Source organism: Aegilops tauschii, chromosome 7 (assembly GCF_002575655.3).
Source record: "Aegilops tauschii subsp. strangulata cultivar AL8/78 chromosome 7, Aet v6.0, whole genome shotgun sequence".
Classification (NCBI taxonomy): domain Eukaryota; kingdom Viridiplantae; phylum Streptophyta; class Magnoliopsida; order Poales; family Poaceae; genus Aegilops; species Aegilops tauschii.
In genome coordinates, this window is record NC_053041.3 from 62,336,906 (window position 1) to 62,338,823 (window position 1,918).

At 59.5% G+C, this 1,918-nt stretch overlaps 1 protein-coding gene across 1 annotated transcript; it reads left to right on the forward strand.

The window, feature by feature from the left end:
• On the forward strand, positions 1–1,452 carry LOC109761762 (xyloglucan endotransglycosylase/hydrolase protein 8). Its single transcript, XM_020320585.4, has 2 exons — positions 1–549; positions 648–1,452. Exons 1-2 carry the CDS (start codon positions 283–285, stop codon positions 1,224–1,226), a joined length of 846 nt encoding a protein of 281 aa, XP_020176174.1. The 5' UTR covers positions 1–282; the 3' UTR covers positions 1,227–1,452.
• The last annotated feature ends 466 nt before the right edge of the window (positions 1,453–1,918 follow it).

Here is a 1,918-nt window from a genome sequence, read left to right on the forward strand (position 1 = left end):
ATTTGGAGTCGGACTGCGGTGCGCGCGTCAGTCACCACGGTCACCGTCCGACACCGCAAGCTAGTGGGGACGTGCGTGCCCCGCGCATCAGCAGAGCGTCCGCTCTGCCCCGCCGCTGACCTTGCCCAAAGCAGTATAAAACCAGAGCCACCTCCTGTGCCATGCTATGCTACGCTCGGCCGCCGCGCGCACGGCAACGCACTAACCATCCATGCCCGTCTCACTCCACTAGCGCGCGCCTTCACATCTCCACCGAGAAGCAGAGCATTCGCCGCCAGCACCATGGCGAGTCCGGCTGCCGTGTCCGCCGTCGCTGTGGCCCTGGCGCTGCTGGTGGCGTCAGCGGACGCGTGGCTGCACGAGGAGTTCGACACGGAGGGCAACGTGCGGGCCGGCTACGACGCGCGGGGGCAGCAGGTGGCGTCGATCGTCCTCGACCGGCAGTCCGGCGGCGCCTTCCGCTCCCGGCGCAGCTACCTCTACGGCCAGTTCAGCGTCCAGATCAAGCTCGTCCCCGGCAACTCCGCCGGCACCGTCGCCTCCTTCTACGTACGTATTGGATTCGTTTCGATTCGTTTTGAGCACAGAATATACTATATCTATAGTTGACATTCGACTACGCCGGCGTTGCTACTTCGTTGATGCAGCTGTCGTCGGGCGACGGGCCGGGGCACGACGAGATCGACATGGAGTTCATGGGCAACAGCACCGGTCAACCCGTGGCGCTCAACACCAACGTGTGGGCCAACGGCGACGGCAAGAAGGAGCAGCAGTTCTACCTCTGGTTCGACCCGGCCGCCGACTACCACACCTACACCATCATCTGGAACGCCAAGAACGTCATCTTCAAGGTGGACGACCTCTTCCTCCGCTGCTTCACCCGCCACGCCGACCTGCCGTACCCGGGCGCCAAGCCCATGGCGGTGCACGCGACGCTCTGGGACGGCAGCTACTGGGCGACGCAGCGGGGCAAGGTGAAGGTGGACTGGACCGCCGCGCCCTTCGTCGCCTCCTACCGCGGCTACTCCGCCGACGCCTGCGTGCCCGCCGGCGCCGGCCGCCCGCTCGCCTGCCCCGCCGGCACCGGCCGCTGGATGCGGCGCCGGCCCAGCGCCGCCGAGCGGGGCACCGTCGCCTGGGCTAAGAAGAATTACATGCGCTACAACTACTGCGACGACGGCTGGCGGTTCCCCAAGGGGTTCCCCGCCGAGTGCTCCCGCGGCTGACCGGTGTTTGCTCGACACCAACCTCTGATCGATCATGGATCATCGATGGACATGACATATTCTTGGTTGCCTCTATCTGCCATTTCTTGCCTCCGATGTATATGTACATTTTGGCATCCATTGATCCATACTCTTCTTGATGATCTCGCCCTCTCTGCTTTCTTACTGCCATAGTGATTGTTACCGAGACGGATTAAAGATAATAAAGGTGAATTCTTCAAGTAAATGTTGGAGCAGCTGTGAATATGCCACTGTAATTAACCTGGCACCTGCACATGGTGTCAGTCTCGGGCAGGTAAAAACGAACCATAAACAATACCCTGTCAGCGATTCAGATTTGAATTGCGTTGAGATTCGCTGTAATCCATGTGGTTGTTTCCTCCCATTTCTCAAAGCTTTGCCTGTATCCGGGTTGGATTGGATTCCTTCCTGTAAAGCATAGATAAATGCCGGCGGCGGCAGTAACTGCGGTGAGGTGAGCGGACGAAGCTTTTTCCCCGACTTTCGGTGTCGTGGTCGTACGCAAGAAAGAAAGAACGGATGCATCTGCAGGACAGCAGCAGGAGTAACTTCACTTGCAACGCGGAGACATCAAGCAATTTAATTCCTCGTCTGCTTTTCGCCTGGATCTTCAAGTACGTACATCCACAAGGTCACGCAGTTTCGGTGGGTGCATGCTGTGTACCATACAT